General features: G+C 43.0%; 1 protein-coding gene across 2 annotated transcripts in view; it reads left to right on the top strand.

The window, feature by feature from the left end:
- The window catches only part of lrrc56 (leucine rich repeat containing 56), a 138,849-nt gene that overhangs the window by 41,677 nt on the left and 70,814 nt on the right, over window positions 1-26,358 (top strand). For both annotated transcript variants that reach the window (XM_078549338.1, XM_078549339.1), the window contains one exon: window positions 2,837-3,025. In XM_078549338.1, the coding sequence (XP_078405464.1) occupies window positions 2,837-3,025 (189 nt within the window). The remainder of the gene's footprint in view (window positions 1-2,836; window positions 3,026-26,358) is intronic.

Raw genomic sequence — 26,358 nt, 5'->3', positions numbered from 1 at the left:
CACTGTGTGTACTCTCTCCCCATATCCCTGTATCAACCCTAAACTAATTCCACTGCTCTGTGATCTCCTCCACAGCCCTGTATCAATCTCAAACTAAACCTGCTGCCCTACTCTCTCCCCACAGCCCTGTATCAATCCCAAACTAAACCTGCTGCCCTGCTCTCTCCCCATGGCCCTGTATCAATCCCAAATAATCCCACTGTCCCGCTTTCTCTCCCCACATAGCTCTGTATCAATCCCAAACAAAACACACTGTCCCGTGCTCACTCACTCTCTCCCTATCCATAGCTCTGTTTCAATCCCAAACTTATCCCACATCCCCACTTGTTCTCCATACTCCTGTATCAATCCCAATCTAATCCCACTTGCTGCGTGCTCTCTCCATAGCTCTTTCAATCCAAAACTAATCCCACCACTGGCGCTCATCTTTTAGTTTCCTCTTCAAATATTTATCCAGTTTTCAGTTACAAGGCAATGGTTTTTGCCTCAATCGATGCCTGTGGCAAAACATTCTATGTTCCTCAGTCCTCTGTGTGAAGGAAGGAAATCCTTCACACTTTTGTGACAATTTTTAAATGATAACACTTCGTCAATGAGGCCTCATTCAAAAGAAATAATCTTTCCCTATTCTCTGAATTTAAGTGGTCAGCTAGCTGGGTATAACCAGGAACTAGGGAGTTTAGGCATCCAGCAGGCTGTGCCACCTTGTTACTGGATCATGGAATGTTGTTGAGACCACTTTCATAAGTTTGGGATATGTCGTCACACACTAAAGTAAAGGGACTCCATTACCTCAAAATCAAAATAATGCAGATGCTGGATATCTGAAATAAAAAAAGAGAATGCTAGAAATACTCAGCAGATCAGGCAGCCATCTGTGGAGAGAAACTGGGTTAATGTTTCAAGTTGACAATCTGAGTTCTGATGAAAGGACCTGAAACGTTAACCCTGTTTCTCTGTTGCTTGAACAGCAAAGGGTTTCCAGTGTTTTCTGTTTTAATACTGCTACATTTGTATTACTCTTACATATGTGTGTATAGTAATAATTCTGGAATGCCTGAGTCCAATAATGAAAAACATTTTGGTTGGGATTTTCAAATCATTGCTGCTCGGACATTGTAGTTTCTCAAGTTCATTGTGCAGGGAATAACAAGTGTCTGTGATTCTGTTACAATGCAGAAACGTATCCTGAATCAGAAGACTAAAGGTCTAAGTAGTTTACAAGCCTGAGTTAATACCCATTAAACTCTAGCTATGAATACTGAGCTGCTTTTTAACAATTAAGATTTAGAATTTTTCATTTGTGAATGTTGGTCTGCTGAATGAGTTCTTGACTTAGTCACCACTCTTGAGAGGTTTTCCTTCCTGACACTGCTGTGGTCACCGAGTTTTATTTTCTCTGCTGTTTTGTAGAATCTTGCAGGGGAATGGGTTGTTTCATGGGGTTCTGTTACTAAGCTTAATGCCATAATAGAGTGAGGTGACTAGGTGAGCGACAGGAAGGCAAAATCCTGGGGTGTGTTTGAGCATAACAAGTGAGATGAGTTCATAGAATGATTGAAATGTGGAGGACAGAAGGTGACCATTCAGCTTGTCATGCCTTTGCTGGCTTTTTGAAAGAGCTGTCCAATTAGTCTTATTCCCCATCTCTTTCCCTGTAGCTCTGCACAGTTCTCCTTTTCAAATATTTATCCAATTACCTTTTGAAATTTGCTATTGGATCTGCCTCCACCACCCTTTCAGGCAGTGGTTTCCGTATTTGAGATGATTTTTTTTTCATTATTTATTCATGGGATGTGAGTGTCACTGGCAAGGCCAGCCTTTATTGTCTATCCATAATTGCCCTTGTGAAGGAGGTGTTGAGCTACCCTATATGAACTGCTGTAGTCTGTATGGTGTAGGTATGCCCACAGTGTTGTTAGGATGGGAGTTCTTGAAATTTTACCAACAAACCTGTGAAGGAACAGCAATATAGTTCCAAATCATGATGATGTATGACTTGAAGGGCAACTTTGCAGTTGGTGGTGTTCCCATGTGTCTGTTGCCCTTGTTCTTTAAGGTGGTGGAAGTTGCGGGTTTGGAAGATGCTGTTGATAAATTGCTGCAGTGCATCTTGTAGATGGTGCACACAGCTGCCACAGCTGGGGAGTGAATATTTAAGGTGGTGGATGGGGTAATTGATCAAGCGGGCTGCTTTGTCCTGCATAGTGTTGAGCTTCGTGGGTGTTCTTGGTGCTGCACTCATCCAGGAAAATGGAGAGTATTCCATCACGCTCCTGACTTGTGACTTGTAGATGCTGGACAGGTTTTGAGAAGTCTGGAGGTGAGTAACTCACCGCAGAATTCCCATCCTTTGACCTGCTCTTGTTGACACAGTAATTCTTTGGCTGGTCCAGGTAAGTTTCTGATTAATAGAACAGCTCCCTTTCACCGCACTCTTCCCCCACCCCCCCATACCCCTCCCACCGAAGGATTTTGATGGTAGGGCAATGGTAACGACATTGAATATCAAAGGGAGATGATCTGATTCTCTCTTGTTGAAGATGTTCATTGTCAGGTACTTGTGTAGTGTGAATGTTACTTGGCACTTATTAGCCCAAGTCTGAATGTTGATGTAGGGAATTGATGGGGTAGATAGAGAGAAACTATTTTATCTGGAGGTGGGAGTCTAGTGCAAGGAGAGACAACTTGAAAATTAGAGCTAGGTGGTGATGATGTGCATAAGCGGAGTTGAGATACAGATCAACCATCATCCAGATGGATGGCAACACAGGCTTGAGGGGTTGAATGGCCTTCTTTTGTTCCTATGAGTTACATTTTCTTATCTCTTCTGTAGGAACTATATGTGGCGTATAACAGTATTTCAGATGTCAGCCTGGTGAGCATGCTGGAACACCTGGAAGTACTAGACCTGGAAGGGAATAGCATTGATGATATTGTGCAGATCCACTATGTAGCTCTGTGCAGCAAGCTGAACACACTCACATTGGAGGGGAACCCTTTTTGCTTCCATCAAAACTCAGAGGTAAAAAGAGTAAATTCATGTTTTCTGCATGTGCTGTCAAGCTGGTTCAGCATTACTTACATAACACCAACAACAAAATCTGGTAAACCAGTTCATATCTCTGAAGGGAACAGAATAGTGTATAAATCAAATTTATTTTATTTTGCTCTTTGTTTGAGTCTTTTCAACTGTGAGGGAATTTGAAAGACAGTGAATGCTTGATCTGTAGGCACTCGTGATGAGTAAAACCTTTTCACAGGGGAGTTTTTGAATGATTGAAGTAATGTTAGACCTAACATTGTTTTAGTCCCAGCTTCTCGTTTTGCAGTAGCTTTGCATAATGCAATTTGTGAGAATGCCTGCAAACTTTAAAATAAAATCAGCAGGAACTATGAATGATATTTGCAAATAGGCCCTAATTATTTCTGACTGATTCAGAAGGGGTTTTCTGATTCAATCAGCAAGCTTAACAAGTCCAGTTTAAGTGGGACGCACCCTCCGTGTGCTGCCTTAACTGTGGACATCCTTATCGCTACAAGCAATTAAAATTTACTTATTAATCTTCCCTTTTATTAAAAAAGGTCCTATTTATTTTGTCCTCATTATAATACACACTGGTAGCTACTGGCCTCTGTTCACCTTCCTTTCTACAACACAACAGGAAATGAAACTGTATACTCTCATTAGATCCAACCTTGGCAGCTTGCAGTGTCACAAATAATTTATTGACTTTATACTATTGTTTTAATGGGACAAATTCACCAGGCGAGAAGTGGAAGATAATTCTTCTCTGCCTCTTCTCTTTTACCATAAGCTGAATATTAAAACAATGAAGTAAAAATAATTAAATAATTGATGAAACTGTAAGTGCTGACAGAGCTGATGACCTCTGTGGCAGTGCATTCTACTGGTTCATTTTATTGAGGGCAGGTTGGAGTGTTTTTCTGTGGAGGTGGAATAGTGTTGGATCTCCTACTCCAATGTTAATATTATTTGGCTGGAAATTGACAAAACCCAGATCATCACTATATATTTCTTGGCAGACCTGCACCCCAGCGACTGCCATGACTTAAACCTGAAATGCAAAGACAGCCAGATAAGCACCAAAGTCTAACAAAGGTGAGGGGTATCTAACCTTGACCTTCACCCTAGTTTTGAATCTGATTCAGTCTCATTGTCCTTGACTTGAACCTGGAAGCAAGCAGTTCCCAAGTGCAGAGCAGAGGTAAATTAGTTACGTTGTGCTTGTTTTTGCTCCTTTTTAGCTGTGGTTAATATCAAAGTCAGGGGAGTATGTGGAAAAAGTACAAGCAATTATGTAAAGTGTTCAGATTTCTGAATAAAAAACAAGCCACCTCAACCCAGCTTGTCTTTGGATAGGTTTACTGAGCCATTGGGAGATTAACTGGGCTCTTTATCTCTATAGTTTCTTTATATTCTCAGTAATTTGATCATCTCTCTGCTCTGCTCTCTGTAACTGACTACTTGCTGGGTGAACAGTCTGTGGGCACTGTTTCTCCTCCAGTGCTTGACCCAAGCGACCATTCGTCATCATCTCTGAGCCTCCATGGTGTGTCATTGAGGAATTGTCTCTTATACCCTCTTTTTTTAAACTTTAGGTGGTTTTATTTTTCATTTAGACCCACTGCCACCTTCATTGGTTTTAAAGTCCTGTCTAGACTCCCATTTATCCTTCTGCTAAGACTTTAGTCTGGTTCAGGTGGTGCTCCTTCCTATCCCAGTACTGGTTCCAGCATCCCATGAAATGGAACACCTCCTTCCCACTCCAATCTTGCAGTCACACATTCACTTTGCTGATCTGTACTTGGATGGAGGAATGAAGGAGGTTGTAGATTCTGGTGTTCAAAGCCTTGTATGAGTTGAGAAATGAGTGAATGTTCCACCAATAAACCTTAAGCCAGTGAGAGGAAATTGAAATGTCAGGAGTGCTTCCTCATGCTTCAATCACATCTGAATGCCCACTGTTGGCACAGACCCTGCTGTTCCTCAGGGAAAAGTAAAGAAGACAGAAGGACAGTGCAGTGGGCAACTTCTTGGGCTCAAAGAATTAATGTACCTCGAGGCTTGATGAACTTTTAAAAAAATATATTTTTTGTGACATTTTGCTGGAGGAAAATGTAATTGAATCCAGTTAGAGAGTGGCAATAGACTTGGCTGATTGAGGAGATAAGAGGGAGATGTGGGTATCAATGGCATGCGTGTTCAATCTGATCCGATGCTTCCAGCTGATTGTTGCTTTGGCTGAGCATATAAATGAAGAAGAGGCTGACGCCCTGGGGGATGGCAGAGGTGACTGTCCGCATACTGAAGTAGAAGCCACCGGAAGAGTTGCAAGGATAAATTTTGTAAGGTCAATGCTACTGACCGAGTTTTGCACAAATCCACGTTTGGGTGGGAAGTAGCAGGCACACTCACCTGAAAAAAATTATCCTTTATTTTCTGCAATGAGATATAGAGCTGGACTGATGACAACAGCTGTTCGAGGAAGATGAAAGCAGAAGAGAGTTGAGGAGGGTGAGAGTCAATGAGTCAGGATCAGCGGCAGGATGTTTGTGACTTGAACCAGCGCAGGTATAAGATCTCTCCCTCCTCTTCCTCCTTATTTAGAATTACACCACAGGAACAGAACATTGGTCCCAAAAGGTCCGTGCAGAACATGAGCCTGCTCCCACCCCTCTTCATCTCACCCTATCAGCATAACTTATTCCTTTCACCCTCATATATTAATCTAGCTTCCTCTTTAATGAATTATGCTATTTTCCTCAATTGCTCCTTAGGATAGTGAATTACACATTCTAACCACTCTCTGGATAAAAATGTTTCTCCTGAATTCCTCATTGGATTTATTTTTGACTAGTTTATATTTATGATTTAGTTTTGGACTCCCCCACAAGTTGAACCACAATATCTACATCTACCCAGTTGAACCCTTTTATTACCCCCAGCCTTCTCTTTTCTAAAGGCCCAAGATTCCTTCTTTTTCTACTTTCACAGTCTCTAACTCTCCATCATGTAGTGGAGGAGAAGAAGTACAACAAGGAAGCGCAATTGAGTACAAACTGTAGTACTGGCAGTGCTGACAACCATCTTCAGTGAAACTTAGAAAATAAAAATGATTGGTAATTCAGTGTTGACATGGTGATGAACATGGTTCCTCACTGTTGAGAAATGTGCTATGTCAGCCGTGATTGATGGGATTCATTCAAGGTGAAGCACACACAGAATGTCTGGTATTAGAAGAATAGTTATATTTGTCTCCTCTGGGTTCAAATAAATGATAAAATCCTGAAGCTCCATTGAAGCTCACAGAGCCAGCAGAACAATGGATGGCATTGGAAAGGAATTAACTGATGTAATCTCATATAAAGCTAAGGTAGCCTGAGACTGCTTCAATGCAGAGTTCAAACTTACTTGTATAGAAACATTTAAATTTTGAGTGCTGATCAAGATGTGATGATGGGAATTTTTATTGACAGTGACAGCAGTGGGGCAAAAGGGAAATCCAGAAGGTAGCACTGGAGGAACCTCAGCCCCTGCACTTGTCCTACGGGTTTGAGGTTCTTGCATCCTATGTGAGCGAGAGCAAGGACTGCAGGGGTCATGGGCAAACTGACCATAGCATCATGGTACTGGGGGCCATTCAAATTGGGGAAGTAAAAACAAATGTAATAGTAGTAGGAGACACAATAGTTAGGGGGAATAAATACTGTTCTCTGTAGCTGAGAGCATGAGTCCCGAAGGCTGTGTTGCCTGCCTGGTGCCAAGGTTGAAGTCATCTTCTCAGGGCTGAAGATCAACTTGGAGTAGGAGGGGAAGAAGCCAGTTGTTGTGCTCCATGTGGGTACCAATGACATAAGTAGGACTAAGAAGGAAGTTCTGCTCAGAGAGAATGAGTAGCGAGGGACTAAATTTAAAAAGAAGAAGGTGGTAACCTCTGCATTGCTACCTAAGCCAAGAACAAATTGGCATAGTATAAATAAAATCAGAGAGTAAAATGTGTAGCTCAAAGGTTGGTGTGGGAGAAATGGGTTTCAATTCATGGCACACTGTCACCAGTACTGAGGAAAGGGAAAGCTGTTCTGTTGGGACTGATTTCATGTAGGGACCAGTGTCCTAGCGAACTGAGTAGTAGAGAGGGCTTTAAACTAAATCGTGCAGGGGAAGGTCATTGTGAGGGGAGTGTGAAGAGAATATAATTTTTCCTAATATTACTGTGGGATACTGAAGCTTGTGTGTGTTTTATGTGTATGACTAATTTAATTAAACTGAAGACAGTCAGACTACAAGGGTTTAAATCATCAAAGGGGTTAGGTGTAAAAGCAGCCATTTTGAAATGGAGGTGGGCAAGCTAGGATGAGATCCCAGTAGATACAGTATGAATGGGAATTTGCATTGAGATAAGTGAGGAGTGAATTGGTAGCTGTTTGAATTTCAAAGAGATATGACCAGATTTAACTGGCAAAATCGTAAATAAATAAGGCGGAGTTATTAAGTTTATTTTTCCCAAGAGTGCTGGCCATAATGACACTATGAAAGATTTTTATACTCTGGGAAATGTAACTTCCAAAGAAAGTTTAGAACAATGGATTTAAAGATCAAAAGGGTAGAAAATATATTTAAGGAAAGATTGAAAACTGTATGAGGGGAGTGGCCACGTGAGATCTTGAAAGGTTTGCTGTATGAAGACGGATTTGTGAAAAAGCGGTCTCTCGCCACCCCAGAGAAGTGCTTGTTTGTTCCAGAAAGCAAGGTTGTGTTTCCATTGTTGAGTGAGAGGAAGAGGGAAACCCTGTGAAGTATCTCCCTTATAGCAACAGTGGGTGCCTTGCAGTAATACTACTGGATGTTTTACAGACTAAGAATCTATTTGAACTGTTGTCTGGAAAACGGTATTTACTTGGGAGTCTGCTAGGTAGAAAACTTTTGGGAAATGTTATAAGTCTACATTTAACTGTGTAACTGTAATCTTGTGTGTTTAAGTTTTCTTTCGTTAATAAGTGTTTTAATTTAATATTTAAAATCTCCAAAAGTGGTAGTGGAATTTTTACTTCTGATTTCAGTGCACATACCTTCTTGTCATAAAATACAAATTGCAAATCATTGTGATAGCTTGATCAAGTTTCCCTTTGGGATTTGGTCAGCCCAGCAATTACCACCTGCCATATCATAACATAGAGATTTAGAAAGTTAACGAGAAAGGACAAGGCAATAGTGTAGGGTAATGATATGGGTAATGAGAACCAGAGTGTGCCAGGAAGGTACAAAGCATGCAAACGTAAGCATGCACCAGCAAATAGGGACATTTTAGGGAAAAATTGTAAAAATGGTGAATTAAAGGCTCTTTATCAGAAAGCACGCATTCGTAACAAGATGGATAAATTGAAAGCATAAATAGATATGATATGATAGCCATTACAGAGACATGTTTGCAAAGTGACCAAGGCTGGGAGCTGAATATTCAAGGATATTTGACAAGGTTATTTGACATTTCAGAAGGATAGGAAGAAAGGAAAAGAAGGTGTTATCAATACAGTGTTGACAAATGATCGTGTCTTGGAAGATCAAGTTGTTGGAGACAGCTGGCCTTTATGGGCACATGTATGCCCATGATGGGTCGAATAACGACCTCCTGTGTTGTAATCATTCTCTGATTCTTATGTAGAATTGGTTTGGTTGACGATAGTAACAAACCAACTAAAATCAATATAATTCAAACGTTAATTAACAAGCAAAGGCTACTTCAAATAAAAAGGTAAGTTTCAGTTTAAATAGTCAATATGCCTCACGTAGTTACAAGCACCCGCATTACTTCCTGCAGAATTGCACTCAGCCACAATCTTTAACCTTGTGGCCTGGCATATCCCCACTCTACCAGTACCACCAAGGCAGGGGATCAACCCTGGTTCAATAAAGAGTGCAGGAGGGCATGCCAGGAGCAGCACCAGGCATATCTAAAAATGAAGTGTCAACCTGGCGAAGCTTCAACACAGGACTAGTTGCGTGCCAAACAGCATAAGCAGTAAGCGATGGACAGAGCTAAGTGATTCCACAACCAACGGATCAGATCCAAGCTCTGCAGTCCTGCCACATCCAGTTGTGAATGGTGGTGGACAATTAAACAACATCCTCAATGATGGAGAAGCCCAGCACATAAGTTCGAAAGATAAGGCTGAAGAATTTGCAACAGTCTTCAGCCAGAAATGCCAAGTGGATGACCCATCTTGGCCTCCTCCGGAGGTCCCCACCATCACAGGTGCTGTTCTTCAGTCAATTTGATTCACTCCACGTGATATCAAGAAACGGTTGAAGGCACGGGATGCTGCAAAGGCTATGGGCCCTGACAATATTCCGGCAATAGTAATAAGACGTGCTCCAGAACTTGCTGTGCCCCTAGCCAAGCTGTTCCAGTATAGCTACAACACTGGCATCTACTCGGTAATATGGAAGATTACCCAGGTATATCCTGTACACAAAAATCAGGACAAATCTAACCCTGTCAATTACCGCCCCATCAGCCTACGCTGATCATCAGTAAGGTGATGGAAGGAATCAACAACAGTGCTATCAAGCGACACTTGCTCAGCAATAACCTGCTCACTGACGCTCAGCTTGGGTTCTGCCAAGAGTAACTCATCTCCTGACCTCATTACAGCCTTGGTTCAAGCATGGACAAAAGAGCTAAACTTCCAAGGTGAGTTGAGAGTGACTGCCCTTGACATCAAGGCAGCATTTGACCGAGTGTGGCATCAAGGAAGGGAATAGGAATTGGGGGGGAAACTCTCTGCTGGTTGGAGTCATACCTAGTACGAAGGAAGATGGTTGTAATTGTTGGAGGTCACTCATCTCAGTTCCAGGACATCACTGCAGGAGTTGCTCAGGGTAGTGTGCTAAACCCAACCATCTTCAGCCGCTTCATCAATGACCTTCTTTCTATCATAAATCAGAAGTGGGGATGTTCGCTGATGATTGCACAGTGCTCAGCACCGTTTGTGACGCCTCAGATACTGAAGCAGTCCACATCCAAATGCAGCAAGACCTGGACAATATCAAGGCTTGGACTGACCAGTGGCAAGTAATATTTATGTCTCAAGTGCCAGACAATGACCATCTCCAACAAGAGAGAATCTCACCATCTCCTCTTGACATTCAATGCCATTATCATTGCTGAATTCCCCACATCCTGGGGGTGACCGTTGACCAGAAACTGAACTGGGCTAGCCACATAAATACTGTACCTACAATAGCAGATCAGAGGCTAGGAATCCTGCGGCAAGTAACTTACTTCCTGACTTCCCAAAGCCTGACCACCATCTACAAAGCACAAGTAAGGAATCAGATGGAATGCTCTCCACTGGCCTGGATGAGTGCAGCTCCAACAGCACTCAAGAAGCTTGACAGCATCCAGGACAAAGCAAGCTACTTGATTGGCACTCCATCCACAAACATTCACTCCCTCCACCACCGACGCAGTGGCAACAGCAAGTACCATCTACAAGATGCACTGCAGGAATTCACCAAGCCTCCTTAGGCAGCATCTTCCAAACCCTTGATCACTACCATCTAGAAGGACAAGGGCAGCAGACAGATGGGAAAACACCACCTAGAAATACCCCTCCAAATCACTCAACATCCTGACTTGGAAATATACTGCCATTCCTTTACCGTGGCTGGGTCAAAATCCTCTAACTCCCTCCCTCCCTCACAGCATTTGTGGGTGCACCTACACCACATGGGCTGCAGTGGTTTAAGAAGGCAGCTCACCACCACCACCTCAACAGCAGTCGGGAATTGGCAATAAATGCTGGCCTATCCAGCCACGCCCGCATCCCAAGAACGGAAAAAAAATGTAGCATCATAGACTTTCTAACTTGGTCTCTGCAATGCAAGATCTTTCACTTCCCACTCAATTGTTTCAGCCCTTGAGCCGCATTCACCAGCAGCTCTATTCCATCCGAAGTCCCCAGATATGGTTATCACCGACAAGCAGCATGACTGCAAACTCTCTCTCTCCCTGGCCACGACAGTCCTTATGGCACACAATCCCCAGAGACTCTCTTCTCTGATCTCCTTAAATGGTCTGTTGGACTTTGGCACCACTGAAACAGCAGCAATGGGTCTTGTCCAATCCACAATCACTTGCCCTACCTGTCTTTGGCTCTCTGCTCTTTTCAACTGTATAACACACAGTAACACAGTCTCTGCTCTATTTTCAGAGACCCGCTTCAACACCAGGATCTGGTCAAAGACTGCCAAACAGAAAACTGTTCCATTCAGGGAGAACCTTGCTTGTTTCCTCTTTACTTGAATTATCAGTGTGTTCTGCACTGCCAACAAAAAAACACAGGCTGACCCAACCCCACAGCAATTAGCTTTCTATTTACTCTTTGCTTCTTAGCTGCTCATCCTCGTGGCAACCTAGGTCGCATGAGCATTTCTTGGAACCTAATGTTGTCATAATCAAGAAACCAATTAACCCTATTTCAGAATGCTCCCCAGTTCACCCTGAGCTTAAAGGGATGTTGCACAAAAGAAAATACAGATTTTTCCAGCACTTAGATGTTCACTGTAAGAAATAGCAAGAAAAAGTAGTTACTGGTGGGAGTAGTTTATAGGCTCCCTAACAGTGGCTACACTGTGGGATAGAGTATAAATCAAGAAATAATGTTTTTTAAGGAAAGGTACTGAAATAATCATGGGCGATTTTAGTCTTTATACAGTTTGGATAAATCAGATCGGAAAAGGTGGCCTTAAGGAAAAGTACATAGTGTGTTTTTGGGACAGTTTCTTAGAACAATGCCAATCTAGGGAATAGGCAATTTTAGACCTGGTAATGTGTAATGAGATAGGATTAATTAATGATATAGTAAAAGATCATCTGTGTAACAGTGATTGTAACATGATAGAATTTCGCATTCATTTTGAGGGTAGGAACTTTGGTCTGAAACTAGTGTCTTAAACTTGAATAAAGACAATCAAAGGTATGAAGACCGATTTGGCTAAAGTAAACTGGAAAAATGGGTTAAAAGTTAAGGCAGTAGATATGCAGTGACAGACATTTAAGGAGATATTTCTTAATTTTCAACAAAATTGAGAAAGAAAGACTCTACAAAAAGGATGAACCATCTGTGGTTAACTAAGGAAGTTAAGGATGTTATCAAATTGAAAGAAAATGCACTCAGTGCTATGAAGAGTAGTGGTAGGCCAGAGGTTTGAGAACATTTAGAAACTAGCAAAGGATGACAAAAAAAAATGGAGGGGGAAATTAGAATATGAGAGTAAACTAGCAGGAAGTATAAAAACAGTCAATAACAGCTTCGACAAGTTTATAAAAAAGAGTGTAGCTAAAGTAAACGTTGGATGTTCACAGTAAGAAATAGCGAGAAAAAGTAGTTACTGATGGGAGTATTTTATAGGCCCCCTAACAGTAGCTACACTGTTGGTCCCTTAAAAGATGAGACTGGGGAATTAATGGGAGGCAAGGAAATGGCAGAGGCTTTGAACAAGTATTTTGTATCTTGTCTTTGCATTTGAAGACACAAAAAGCATCCTGATAATAGGAGAAAATCATGGAGCAAAAGGGAGGGAGTAACTTAAAACAATCACGATCATTAGAGAGAAAGTACTAGGAAAACTAATGGCACTAAAGGGTGGTAAATCCCTGTACCTGATGGCCTACATCCTAGGATCTTAAAAGAAGTGGCTGTATTGGTTGTAATCTTCCAAAAATACCTGGATTTAGGAAAGGTCCCAGTGAATTGGAAAACTGCAAATGTAACACCCTCATTCAAGAAAGGAGAGAGACATAAAGCAGGAAACGATAGGCCAGTTAGCCAGACATCAGCATTAGGAAAATGCTGGAATCCATTAGTAAGGAAGTAGTAGCAGGAGATTTAGAAAATCATAATATTATCAGTGTGTCTTTATGACGTATCTGTTGTCAGCAGGTATCTTGGAGAATAAGCATCACTGTGATTAGATCAACAACATTCTACGGGTTATCTGTGACTTTCAGCAGTTCTGTGAATACTATCTACCATTATAAATAGCTTAAAAATCTCCCAATAAACTCAGATTCTGCGCAGTCCAAACCCAGTAAATCTAAGTACACAAAGCATCGCCAGAATTTGGAGGGATTTTATCTTCGACAGCACCTTCCAAACTCGCGACCTCCTGCACCTAGAATTAAAAGGGCAGCAGATGCACAGGAACACCACCATCTGCAAGTTCCCCTCCAAGCTACACAGCCATTCTTACTTGGAAATATTTTACCATTTCTTCACTGTCGCTGGTCAAAAACCTGGAACTTCCTCCTTCACAGCACTGTGTGTGTACCTACACCACATGAACTGCAGGTTCAAGTAGGCAGCTCACCATCAAGAGAAATTAGAGATGGGCAATCAAGCTATACTTGCCAACGAAGCCAACATCCTGCGAATGAATGAATTAAAAAAAAGTTCTCCCCCACTAAGAGAAATGTGTAATGGAGAAGGGAAATAGTTCTGCCATCACGAATCCTTGCACATTTTGTTCTCCTGCTTGTGTGATCAGCTCTATTACTGAGAATGGACAGGACAATGGAGTCCCCTCGCCGTCCTGACCTGAGTTACCCCCCCACTCCTGCACAGCTACTGGCTGGCTATTTCCCATCTGCTGAATGTAAGTGTTGGTGGAGGGTGGGGCCTGGCCTTCCATCCCATATCCCCACCCACCCTCCTGCATCATCATTGTTAGCATTGCTCCCAAAGGCAGCCTGGTGAAGGTGGTGTTAGCCCTAGCCAGCAATGATAATGGTCCTGATGGATTTAAATGGAGGAAGAGGGCCTCAAAGCATCCTGTTCTTCACAAGTAATAAAAGCGAGTATAGACCATATGGCCCTTCAGGGTTGCTCCGGCATTCAATACGATCTTGGCTGATCTTAGGCATCAACTGCACATCCCTGCCTGTTCCCAATTTCCCTTAATAGCCTGAGAGACCAGAAATCTCTCTATCCCAGCCTTAAATGTATTCAACGACAGAGCATCCACAACTCTGTGGGACAGAGAATTCCAAAAGTTTGCCCCCCTTCAGATGAACTAATTTCCCTAATCTCAGTCCTAAATGATCGGCCCCTTTATCCTGAGACTGTGCCCCCTTGTTTTAGACTCCCTGACCAGCAGAAAGAATCTCTCAGCATCTACCCTGTCAAACCCCTTCAGAATCTTATATGTTTCAATGAGATCACCTCTCACTCTAAACTTCAGAGAAAATAGACCCAATTTGTTCAGCCTCTCACAATAGGACAACTCCCTCATCCCAGGGACTAATTTAGTGAAGCTTTGCTGTACCGCCTCTAATGCAAGTATATCTTTTCTTGTGGAGACTGAAACTGCACACACTACTCCAAATGTGGTCTCACCAAAACCCTGTACAACTCCAGCAAGACTTCTTTATTCCTGTACTCCAATCCCCTCGCAATAAAGGCCAACATGCCACTTGCCTTCCTAATTTCTTGATTTACCTGTATGCTAACTTTTTGTATTCCTTGTACAAGCACACCCAAGTCTCTTTGAACATCATACAAATTTCTCACCTTTTAAAAAATATTCAGCTCTCCAATTCTTTCGACCAAAGTGAATAACTTCACACTTCCCTACATTATAACCCATCTGCCATCTTGTTGCCCACCCACTTAACCTGTCTATATCTCTTTGCAGCCTCTCTGTGTCCTCCCCACAGCTTACCTTTCTACGCAACTTTGTATCATTAGCAAACTTAAATACATTACTCTGTCTCTTCACCTAAGTCATTAATATTGATTGTAAATAGCTGAGGCCCCAGCACTGACCCTTGTGGTACGTCACTTCATTACCTGCCAACTTGAAAAAATCCCATTTATGCCCGCTCTCTGGTTCCTATCTGTTAACCAATCCTCTATCCATGCTAATATATTACCTCCAGCTCCATATTAATTACCTATTAATCTTTGCCTATTAATCCTGTTCTCGTGTGCTTACCTGCTGCAGCTTCTGTCTTATTTAAGGGCTTTCCTTCCCCTTTTAAGGTCCATAACTCTGTCTTTTGGTGCTGCAGTGGCATCCCTGCTGCAAAATCCACTTCTTTCCCTCTTCAGCACTGGTAGAATCCATCTTAGCTGTGGGAATCCCACCTGGAACCTACCCTTTGAATAATACCAGGGAAGATCATCCAGTTGTGTGAAATACTAAATAAATATCCTCTCTCTCCATGGCCTGTGGTTAACATAAATGTATATAGGACAGGATTGATAGACTGGCTGATTATTCCTGTCCTTCACTGTTTGTATAATATGTAAAGACATTGCTTGGAGCTGAGCCAAAATCAGTGTTAGCAACCGCCTACGATTATGGATTTGTAATTCTTGTCCACTTGGGGAATCTGCAAAACACAAGCAGAGCTTCTGGCCTCCAACTGCAAGCCAGTAATTTCTCACTGAAACACCAGAGCTTGCTCGTGATTCATCATGACCAATATCTATCCTTGTAAATAGAATTTGTTGCAGCATTGATGAGAAATGGAATACATCCCTCCTGGGGATGGCCATAACTCACTTGCAGCTTCATTGCTTGTGAGTTATGATGAGCCTCACTTGTGGAGCAAAGTATCCATGCAGTTATAGATCGAATCTTTGACAAAATTGGCTTACATCATATTACTTCTCTACAGTGCCTTGATTGTGTAGTGACCTCAATAATCCATGTTTCGTTCTTCCAGGAAGTCTGCTGAGGTTTTGTTTGGAAGAGAGCAGCACCGCCATTTAATGGTCTTTTAGAAAACAGAAAGATAGATTATTTATGGGTTTTTATGTCACATATGGACTTGTATAAAACAATTCCACAGCTGCATCCAGAGAGTTCTATAGCCTTCACTGGAACATAAACGTGTTAACAATATAGTTCGAGTTTGCTCTGAGTTTATGCCATGGGCACTAACATATGAAAACTCAGAACAGGTTTCTGAAATTCCACCTCTTGCCTCTTTAGTGGAGTGTTAACTTGTTTAACTACCTGAGTTAATGTCTCTGCTATAATGCAGTAGAGAGGAATTCCAGATGAATGCATTAAGTATGCTGGTGTCCTACAGAGTAAGTTAGGGCATTTTTTGATAAAAGCAATGAATTACAATAGCTACTGTACTTATACTTCCCTGGTAAATGACTACAGTAAATTCTTAGAAAATTTCTATCATCAATTACTTTGAGTGACCACCAGTGCTGTCTGACAGAATGGCCTTGATATTACCACCTTTGCCCCCCACCCAAAATCAATCCTGCCCTGCCACAGCTAAGTGTGAGGGCATTGGACGGAGGAGGGGGATTAAATTGTGAATAACCGGGAATGTAACTTCATCCCATTTGTTATGATCCTTGACCAGACCCCCAAATTTTTGTAAGATCAGGTTAGGGACCAATAACGTTTTGTTTAAAGCAGACTAAGTTTGAGATTCAAGACACTTACTAAGAGAATAAGGCCATAAGATTCTATAGATTTTGAAGAAATGAAAATAAACTTTACTATACAAGGCCAGAAAGATAAAACAATTTACAATATCTAGCTTATACTCTAACATTCAGGATTAATATGAAGTACGTGTGACTTAACAGGCAAACTATGGTCGAGCACACCACACTTCACAATAAATGGCACATGCAACCAAGACAGAGTCCACAGATTTCTCAATAACCCACCCAGACGTCAGTAATCACTGAGTCAACCAATCTCGTTGAAACTCTATCTCTCTCAGGAGGGGTTCTCGTCTTCACCTTCGAAGATCTTGCCTTGGAATTCTTTCCAAAAGTTGCTCCATCTCAGATGGCCTCAACAATGGCCCATCTCGCAGGGTTTCAATCTTGTCTCCCAAGATTCTGTTCCCCTGGATTACCAAATCTGCACTTGAGCATCAAATCACAAGCACAATTTCAGATCTTCAGCCGGGCCAAGCAGAACAATGCTGCTTCAAGGGAGTATGGAGTCACCAACCTTCTGCTGCCTTCTTTGATTGCCAGGGGTTCTCCTGAACCATCTTCACTTAAAGTCTGTAACTGCACCCCTTATCCTGCTTGGAGCCTATTTCTCTGCTGTTTTTAAAAAAAAATTATTTGGGACCCCTTCTTGTCCCTGTGCCCTGTCTGGGACACTTCTTTTGGGACCTCACCCTGTCCCTTGCCTGGAATGCTTGACTGCAATGATGCTCTGCTCCCTGTCACATGACCTGTGGTTTCCTGCAGTTTTCCTTTATGCACAGGTCCGCTGGGCCCAAAGAACTTAAAAATGCAGAACTGCGCATTTGTGGCCCGCTCCTGGTCTGTGCATGCGCAGAAACCCTGAGGTCTGCTGGGACCCCAAGGTGAGTCTGGCTCTCATAACACATTGCGTACACACCCAATCACATTTTTACAGCAGCAGGATTTATGATGTGTCAGTATTCCATTGTGGGACATTTCATTACCATATTTAAGTTGGGCTTCTGCAGTGCAATTGGGAGCCTGCTTTGAATTTAACTGTTGCCAGAACTCGCAAATACTAACAGCGAAAGGGAGGAGGAAGCTGCCAGCTGAAAGAGGTAAATGCCTCTTTACAGCACACCTTGTGGGCCAGGATGAACAGGAGTGCTCCCTTCTGCTTCCTCACTGTTGATTGTGACTTCTTAAAATCGCAGCCAATATCTACCTCCTCACCCCATGTTCCAATCTCTAGTCTTCCCTTCTCCGGATTGCCTAAGGATGTTTGACTGTGGCCTCCATTCACAACTTTTCCTGCCCAACATCTGGCTCAATCTGTCAATTTGACCAGCTGCCATGTGGGAAACAGAAGAAAAATCATAGTGAGATCCTGCCATTAAATCCAGCAGGCTGACCTCACTCTGTATTTCCAGCATTCCCCACGCCTCCCCTGTAATTATTGGGGCCATCACATCTGCATTAATAACTGCAGCTTGAGCAACGCTCATGCAATGAAACTCCCATCATATACTGATACCAAGCGCAATGGCGCATTGTGAAGCTGCACTCCATGGATGGCCAAACCTTCACATCCGAAATGCCAGAAAACAACAGTCTTTCTGACAAAGATTTCTTTCCATCAATTCAACAGAGGTCAAATCGTTTATGTTCAGCAATGACATCATCATTGATGGGTTGAGAACTGCATTTTTTAGATCAGGACACAGCATCAGAGGAGAAAGTTTTATATGTCTGTCTGTCATGCAGGTTGGCAGGATCAAGCAGCTCCAGGTTTGAAATCCTGCCCCACTATTTGTTGTAATGGAACTAATTTTGGACATTTCCATGTAATAGGGGTATCTTAATAGTGAGAGGTCGTTCATCCTAGTGTGAAAACTGCCCAAAGCCCAGTTCTATGCTTTCTTTACGTGATTTTCAATAAAAATCTCTTGGATGTTTTTTCTTAATTTGAATGTCTAACCTCCCAGTTTCATGCTGCTTTCCCTGCTCCACACATTCTCTGCCGCATCTGCTTGGCAATTTCTACCGGATATTTTTCCCACTCTCTGCTCCTCAAATCTCGATGCCACTTCCTGCCACCATTTCTAAATGCTATTGTTAGGTTCAAGTTAACAGCCATTGACAGTAGGTGATACACACGCTTTTCCAGCTAAGTGCAGGGGGGGAGCAACCATCCCAGGTTGCTAAAGGAAATGGGGTGGAAATAGTGGAAGAGTTTTCTATAATCTTCAGATCTTCCCTTGATATGGTGGAGGTGCCAGAAGATTTAACAACTTTATTCAAGAAAGAGTACAAGGACAATCTTATTAACTACAAACCAGTTAGTTTAACATCAGCGGTAGTTAATGTTTTAGAAACAATAATCAGAGAAAAAAAGATCAACAGGCACTTGGAATGGTTTGTGCTATTTAAGAAGAGCCAGCACGGATTTGTAAAAGGCAGATTGTGCTTGACTCATTTTTGATGAAGTAACAGAGAAGGTTGATTAAGGGAATACAGTAGATATTGTGTACAATATTTAAAGAAAGGATATCCCCATAGTACCGCATAAAAGGCTGGTTAACAAAGTTGCAGCTCATGGAGTAGAAGAACAGAAAGCTGCAAGTCATGGTAAATTTTCAGACTGGAGGATTGTACACAGTGGTGTTCCCCAAGGATCAGTGCTAGGACCACTGATTTCTTTTTATATGTATGTCTTAGATAAAAGTCAAACTTGGAGGGAGGATGATGCAAATCGACTTTAACAGGATACAGGCTAGCAGAATGGGCAGACAAGTGGCAGATGGAATTTAATACAGAGAAATGTGAAGTGGTGCATTTTGACAGAAAGAATAGGGAGGGGTAATGTAGCCTTAATGACACAGTTCTAAATAGTGTTCAGGGAAAAAGGGCGGAATTTTTGGCGACATGAGCGGGCAATGTTGTGAGAAGGCCAAAATCGGTTTCACGACGTTGTGAAAGAAGTTTGCTATCGTCTGCTCAGCATGTTGATGGTGGGCCACATTCCCTGCCATCAGACGTCGGGAATCTCATTTAATACGTCTACATATCATTATAAAGCCAGCCCACCGGAATCATCCCCCACCCCCCTGCCCCGCTGGATCGTCCGCCCATGTCAGCGTGATTGCATGCCGATGCAGAACGCATCTTGACAAGTGTGACGTGCAGAAGTTGGGACTTACCACCAGGGCCTTGCTCATATCGCGGACATCCGAGGAGCAGGAGATGCTGGTGCCCGACAGCAACGCCACTCTGGAGCAACATCCATGGCATGCTGGGTGGATTCTCATGGACATGGCTCTACTGCAAAGCAACCTTCGGAAGCTGGAATGTCAACATTGAGGGTCTGCTCACAACAGATGATGGTTGAGTGGGTGGAGATGAATATGTACCGGGGGGTGGGAGAGGAAGGTCTAGGATCGACTGAGAGAGGAAGAGGTGTCAGTTGGAATGGGGTAAGGTTGCGGAGGGGCGGGGGATGAAGGTTTTGGGGTGGAGGTTGGGAGGGGGAAAGGAGTACAGGGGGAGGAGGGGGTAACAGGGTAGAAGGCGGTAACTGGGGAGGTAGGTGTAAGGTGGGTGGAAATTGTAAGGGAGGGAGTTCGGAGGGGGGAAAGAGTGCAGAAAGGGAAGAGAGTCTAGGGGGTTGCGGAAGGAGTGCGGAGAGGGAAGGGAGTCCGGGGGGGATGTGGAAGGAGTGCGGAGAGGGGAGGGATTAAGACTGAAGGAAGAAGTAAGGGTGTCTGAAGGAGTCAGGAAATGGGAAGGAGTAAGGCGGGAGGAAGGAGTAAGACGGGAGGAAGCAGTCAGGAGGAGGGAAGCACTAAGGGTGGCAGAAGAACTAAGGGTTTCTTAGGGAGTCAGGAAGGGGAAAACACTAAGCAGGGGTGCAATCCGGGTCGGGGGAAGGAGTTCCAAGTGGGGGAAGGGGTTCTGGGGTGGGGGGGAAGTCCAGGTGGACATGCAAGGAAGGGCTCTGATGAGTCCATGACTGCCTCCTGGGGATCAAACTGAGGGCGTGGAACGAAGAAATGATAAGAAGGGCCAAGGGCAGAGTGAGGTGGTAGGGTGGGAGGGTGAGGGTTCGACGGTAGCGGCAGAAGGGACAGCAAGGGTGGTTGGTGGGGACTCGGAGGCAGACACGGACCCTGGGGGTAGGAAGGAGGAGATCGGGGAAGTTAATGTGGATGAGAGTAGGATTTTCGGGAAGGAAGGGAACGTGCACGTTCGCCTGGACATCCCTGAAGGAAAAGGGTTGTGGCTGGTAGGTCACCGAGGGGAGGTGGAAGGTGATGCCAGGGGGTCAACGGTGATGTGGGAAAGGAAATGGGTGACTGGGGGAGGGGAAAAGACAGAGGAGCACATGAAAAGCCGAATCAAGACCATGCTTGCTAAATTGAAAGTGAAACGAGAGTCATGGTGGGCAAGACCAGGCACTGCATGGGAGTGTGATCATTGGGTGAGTGGAGATGCGGTTCAGTTCAGATGGACAACTGAAAGCGAACCTTAGCAGGCAGCATTGAAAATGCTCAGGACAGTGAGATGAGCGTGATACGGGAAGGATCCTCGTGCTGGGGAGAGTGCCTGCACCAGGCTCCAAAAGGCCCTGCCACACACACACGTCTCTCTCCAGATTCACACGTTGGCCAGCTGCCACCTCTGCGGTGACAGAAGATGAGGTTGAGGGGCTCAGAGGCAAAGGGGACTCCTCCCTCTGTGGGCCCCGGCCTGACTCCTTGAGGGGAAGGAGCACCTAGAGGGACATCGAGGTGCCCTCTTCCCCTCTTGCATTGCCACTGCAGGATCTCACCCTACCTCTACCGTACTTAGTGCAAATCTGGGACGATTGTGCCCAAAGGGACCTGGGATCGGATGTGCATAAATCTTTGAAGGTGGCAGGACATATTGAGAGTGTGGTTAGCAAAACATATGGGATCTTGGGCTTCCTAAACAGAGGTACTCAGTACAAAAGCAGGGGAATTATGCCGACCCTTTTGGAAAGCTCTGGTTGAGCCACAACTAGAACATTGTGTCAAGTTCTTCTTGGCACATTTTACAAAGGGTGTGAGGGTCCTTGAGAGATCGCAGAGGAGCTTTACCAGAATGGTTCCAGGATTGGTGGATTTTAGCTGTGAGGTTAGATTGGAGAAGCTGGAGTTGTTCTCCTCTGAGTAAAGGAGATTGAGAGGAGATTTAATAGAGGTGTACAAGCTTGTGACAGGCTTGAATAAAGTGGACAAGGGGTGACGGGGATGCAAGGAAGAATTATTTTATGCAGCGAGTGGTAATTACCTGGAACTCTGTGCCCATGAAAGTGGTGGAATCGAAGACAATCGATGATTTTAAAAGGAAGTTGGATGCAGACTTGAAGGAAATAAAATTGCAGGGCTACAGGGATAAAGCAGGGGAATGGGAATGACTCATTTGCTCTACAGAGAGTTGGCGTTGAATCGATGGGCAGAATGCCCTCTTCTTGAGCTATATATGCCCCTCTGAATGTAAGGTCCCACAAACAGCAAATGAGATGAATGACCAGTTAATTGTTTTGTATGATGATGATTGAGGGAAGAATGCTGGTCAGTTCACTGGAAGAACTCCCCTGCCCTCCTTCGATCAACGCCAAAGAATATATTTTAACTACCTCCAAGCTCAGGCTTCACTGTCCAGATGGTCCAGGGCTAATTTTAGTATTGTTTATTTCCCTTCACCCTGCTGTTAAACTGCTTGTTCTTTGATGATGTGGTTTATTAAGTGATCCAGATAGTGGCACAAGAAACATTAATAGGTTTCTAGAAGGAATTAGACAGGTTCTGGTCAACAAAAGGAATTTGACGGTTAATAGAGCTGCACCAAGGAAACACTGGAGGTAGATGGGCTCCTGCCTTAAGCTATTACTATCTGAATGCCTGACATTGAATCACTGCCATTTATCATTCTTAGTTAGAAGTTTATAAATGCATAAAAAATACCTTTGAAACATTAGATGTTAATTTTCTTTCTCTTCATATTGTCGTTAACATTTGGATATTTGATAAGGTGCCACATCAAAGGTTATTGTGGAAAATAAAAGCTGTTTTAAAATTAGGGGTTGCCTTTTTAGACAGAGATGAGGAGAAATTTTTTATCTGAGGGTTGTGTGACTTTGGAACTCTGCCTCAGGAGGCGGTGGAGGCGGGGTCATAGAATATTTTTACAGCGGAGGTAGATAGATTCTTGTTAGGCAAAGGAATCAAAGTTTATCAGGGGTAGATGGGAATGTGGAATTCAAAACACAAACAGATCAGCCATGATCCTAATGAATGGCGGAGCAGGCTCGAGGAGCCGAATGGCCTACTTCTGCTTCTATTTTGTATGTTTGTATGTTCGTATATTTTCAGAGCAAATCCCAGCATGCCCTCTCCAACCCCTTTTCAAGCTTAAAAACAAAATACTGCAAATGCTGGAAATCTGAAATAAAATCAATCAGATGCTGTCAGACCTGCTGAGTTTTTCCAGAATTTTCTGTTTTTATATCCCTTTTCAAGCTTATTCCTTTGATGCAGGTAGGTATATCATCTCACAATTTAATCCCTGTGGTTGCACTTGCATTTAATGCAGGTTACATGACCCCCATACAGTATTTATCTCTGAAGTCTTTTAGGATGTCAGTACTCAGCATAAATGGCTGATTGAAAGCTGTTTTCTAACCAACAGCAGGGTATTGTCTGTCATTGATTTCTCAAGGCCGTCTGGGATGCTTCATTAGTGTTGCATGGTTTGAATATAGTTCTTTATTTCTCCTGTTGGAGAAGGGCCAAGATTCATTGAGTAGGACACCAGCAAACTGGAACAGAGTAGATATGAAGACGAGGTAAATCAGGACTTTTATTCGTTCATGGGATGTGGGTTTGTAGATTAGGCTGACATTTATTGCCTCTCCCTAATTGCCCTTGAGAAGATGGTGGTGAGCAAGCGATTGAACTGCTGTAGCCCATTATGGTGAAGGTGCCCCCACATTGGTGTTAAGTAGGGAGTCCCAGAAATTTGGCCTGGTGACGATGAAGTAATAATGATATATTTCCAAGCTCGGCAAGTATGTGACTTGGAGGGAAACTTGGAGATGGTGGTTTTCCCATGCATCTAAAACCTTTGTTTTGCTTGAAGGTAGAGGCTGTGGGTTTGGAAGGTGCTGTTTAAGGAACCTTGGTGAGCTACTGCGGTAGTACACCTTGCAGCTATAGTGCATCAGAGTTGTATAAGAAAATAAGAAATGGGAGCAGGAGTAAACTATGCAGCTCTTCAAACCTGCTCTGTCATTCAATACAATCAAGCCTGGCCTTCTGCTTCCCACTCCCTGTAATCCCTTGATTCCCTGCTATTCCAAAAATCTGTCTATCTCAGCCTTGAATATACTTATCACATACACCACATGGACTGCAGAGGTTCAAGATGGCTCACCATCGCCTTCTCAAGGGCAATTAGGGATGGGCAGAAAATGATGACCTTGCCAGCAACACCCACAAATAAAAAAAATTGAACAGTGTACAATCAGTGAACATGCCTACTTCTGACCTTATGATGGAGGGGGTGTAAGTAATGAAGCAGCTAAAGAAGGTTGGACCTAGAACGCTACGCTGAAGAACTGGGGCTAAGTTGATTGCCCTCCAACAATCACAACTGTCATCCTTTGTGCTAAGTTTGTGTGGGTAAATACCAGCGTTGTAGCTTTACTGGAACACCTTGACTACATGTGCGGTTAGTTATAGAGCACAGATCTTCAGCACTATAGGAAGGATGTTGTTAGGGCACATAGCCTTTGCTATATCCAGTGCGCTTAGCCATTTCTTGAGATCACGTGGCGTGAAGGCAAAGTCCAGCATGTCAATGCAAAAGACAAAGCTGAAGCGTTTGCAACCATCTTCAGCCAGAAATGCTAAGTGGAGTGAATCAAATTGGCTGAAAACTGGCTTCTATGAAGGAGGCGGAGATGGATCATCCACTTGGCATTTCTGGCTAAAGATGTTTGCAAACACTTCAGCTTTGTCTTTTGAACTGACTTGCTGGACTCTGCCTTCATTGAGGATGGGGCTATTTGCGGAGCCTCCTCCTCTGGTAGTTGTTTAATTGCCCACCACCATTCACAGCTGGATGTGGCAGGACTGCCGAGCTTTGATCCGATGTGTGGTGTAGTGATGGAGACATCTGGGACTTCATCTGAAATGTACAATTCTTTGAGTATGACTGTGCCAGGACTAGCCTGTGAGCCAACTCTTCCAATTTTGGCACATGTCCCTGGATGTTAATGTGGTGGACTTTGCAGGTCGACTGGGCTGGTTGTGCTTTTGTCATGTCTGAATCTGATGCCTCGGTTGATGCTGGCTGGTCAGTCTGGCTTTATTTTTATTGCATTTTGTTGTGGGTTTAGTACAACTGAGTGGCTTGCTCGGCCAGTTCAGAGATAAGCTAAGTGTCAACCACATTGCTGTGGATCTGGAATCACAGATAGGACCTGAACCATGTAAGCAGCAGATTTCCTTCCTTAAAGGACATCAGTGAAACAGTTGAGTTTTTAACAATAATCCGGTGCTTTCATGGTCACCATTATGGAGACTAGCTTTTTATTTCAGATTTTCTTAAAGTAACTATATTTAAATTCCCCAGCTACCTTGTTGGAATTTGAATTCACGTCTTTGGATTACTAGTCCAGTAACATAACCCGTTCACTCGAACATGGAACATGGTGATTTGGCCAATTTGGTCTAAGCATTTAGGAACAGAAATACAATCTTGATATTTTCCTGGCTTGGCTGTTTGCAGATCTGTCACACCTTTATGAATTTCCTTTATAAATAAATTGATGTAGAATTTCTATTTGTGTGGAGGTTTGTACTATTTCAGTGATTGACCTTTTCTGAGTCATTAATCTGACCATTCTGATAGCCTTGGCTTTTACTGCCAGCTGTAATAGGGAGGAAAGGGTTTTATTGTTCACAAGGGAATAAGTAGCTAGTTACTGGTCTTCACTTGGTATGCAGTGTGCAGCAAAAAACTGATTACCTTAAATATATAAATTATTAGTTTATATATAAAGTTAATAAATATAATGTATATATTTCATGAATATTAATTTATACATTAAGTTAATAATTTAAACTAGTTAAATTTATTATTTAAAAAACTATAAATAAACCAAGTTTGCAGGGCTATGGGGAAAGAGCAGCGGAATGGGACTATGTGGATAGCACTTTCACAAAGCTGGCACAGGCACAATGGGCTGGCCACCTTATGTGCATAATTGTACTGATAGTACTATGATATTAAGAAACACAGCTTTACTTTAACAGGCTTCAAAATGATCAGGTGTAAAATGTATTTATCTAATAATAGCAACAAACTGAGCTAGTAATATTCTGTCGGACATCCACTCTTAGGGAAGGCACAGTAGCAACAACAACAACTTGTATAGCGCCTTTAATGTAATAAAGCTTCCCAACTCCCTTCACAGTAGCATTATAAAGTCAAATTTGATATTGAACTACTTAAGGAAATAGGGCAGATGACAGAAAGCTTGGTCAAAGCAATAAGTTTTAAGGAACGTCTTAAAAGAGGAATGCGAGTTAGAGAGGTTTAGGGAGGGAATTTCAGAGTTTAGCACCTTGTCAGCTGAGGACACAGCTACCAATGCTATCAAAATCGGGTTCTCATGAGGGCAGAATTGGAGAAGTGCAGAGATATCATGATGGCTGCCAGGCTGGAGGAGATTGCATAGATCGGAGGTACAAAGCCATGTAGGGATTTGAGAACAAGGATGAGAATTTTAAAATCAAGGCATTGCTGGGTTGGGAGCCAATGTAGGTCAGCAAGCAAAGTGTTAAT

Source organism: Cetorhinus maximus, chromosome 9 (genome assembly GCF_964194155.1).
Source record: "Cetorhinus maximus chromosome 9, sCetMax3.hap1.1, whole genome shotgun sequence".
In the NCBI taxonomy this organism is placed as follows: domain Eukaryota; kingdom Metazoa; phylum Chordata; class Chondrichthyes; order Lamniformes; family Cetorhinidae; genus Cetorhinus; species Cetorhinus maximus.
This window is presented reverse-complemented; position numbering and strand designations above follow the sequence as displayed.